General features: G+C 33.5%; 1 protein-coding gene across 1 annotated transcript in view; it reads right to left on the bottom strand.

Annotated features, from left to right (window-relative positions):
- Positions 1-396, bottom strand: part of PIBF1 (progesterone immunomodulatory binding factor 1) — a 311,116-nt gene extending 310,720 nt beyond the window's left edge. Inside the window, exon 1 of the mRNA XM_006882728.1 lies at positions 139-396. Within this exon, the coding sequence (XP_006882790.1) occupies positions 139-390 (252 nt within the window). The 5' untranslated portion in view covers positions 391-396. The remainder of the gene's footprint in view (positions 1-138) is intronic.
- Positions 397-749: the final 353 nt, after the last annotated feature.

Here is a 749-nt window from a genome sequence, read left to right on the forward strand (position 1 = left end):
ACTGGAGCGTAGAGAAGCCAAAGCACAAGGAAGAATTCAAGATACTAAAGAGCTGAACAGAAGATTCCAAAAGGCTGCTCGGAATGACAAAGCAAATCATTTAAATATGTAGATAATAAAACTCACACATGACCTTACCTTTGTAAGATAATCCATTTTCAAATTGTCGATCATCATATTTTTCTGAGATAGTTCTATTTTCAGCAACTGAATGTTATGAAGTAATTCTTTCCTTTCAATTAGCTGCCTGGTGATTTTTATTTTACCATCTTTCTCGTCCGATGAGGAGATATCATCTGTAGGTATTGTTGTTTCTAAACTAATATCTTCAGATTCTAGAGAACTAGAAATGTTCACTTTCTTTAACTCCTTAGAAAACTTTCGAGACATCTTTATTGTTATAAAGATAAAATTCAGTTTCAACCTGTAGATAAAAAATATATTAGGTTAAATCAAAGATTTAACACAACAGAAAAAAAAACACACACCCAATATTAGATATTTTATAGTCATTACGGAATTAGGGAAAATCAGTATAAAGGACAGATTGCCAAACTACATAAATTACAAAATTAAACATATTCTGATTAAACCCTATAAATCTGGGTCCTTTTATGAATTAAAAAAATCCTAGTTCTTGGGCACAGGGGCCACTGGCGGCCTAGTGGGTAAAGAGTTCTGCTGCAAATTCAAACACAGGCAAATCCAGGAGTTGCTCCATGAGAGAAAGATGGGCAGTCTCTTCCTTT

The sequence above is a fragment of the Elephantulus edwardii genome, unplaced genomic scaffold (assembly GCF_000299155.1).
Source record: "Elephantulus edwardii isolate Elephantulus edwardi_28Jun2011 unplaced genomic scaffold, EleEdw1.0 scaffold00023, whole genome shotgun sequence".
Taxonomy (NCBI): Eukaryota; Metazoa; Chordata; class Mammalia; order Macroscelidea; family Macroscelididae; genus Elephantulus; species Elephantulus edwardii.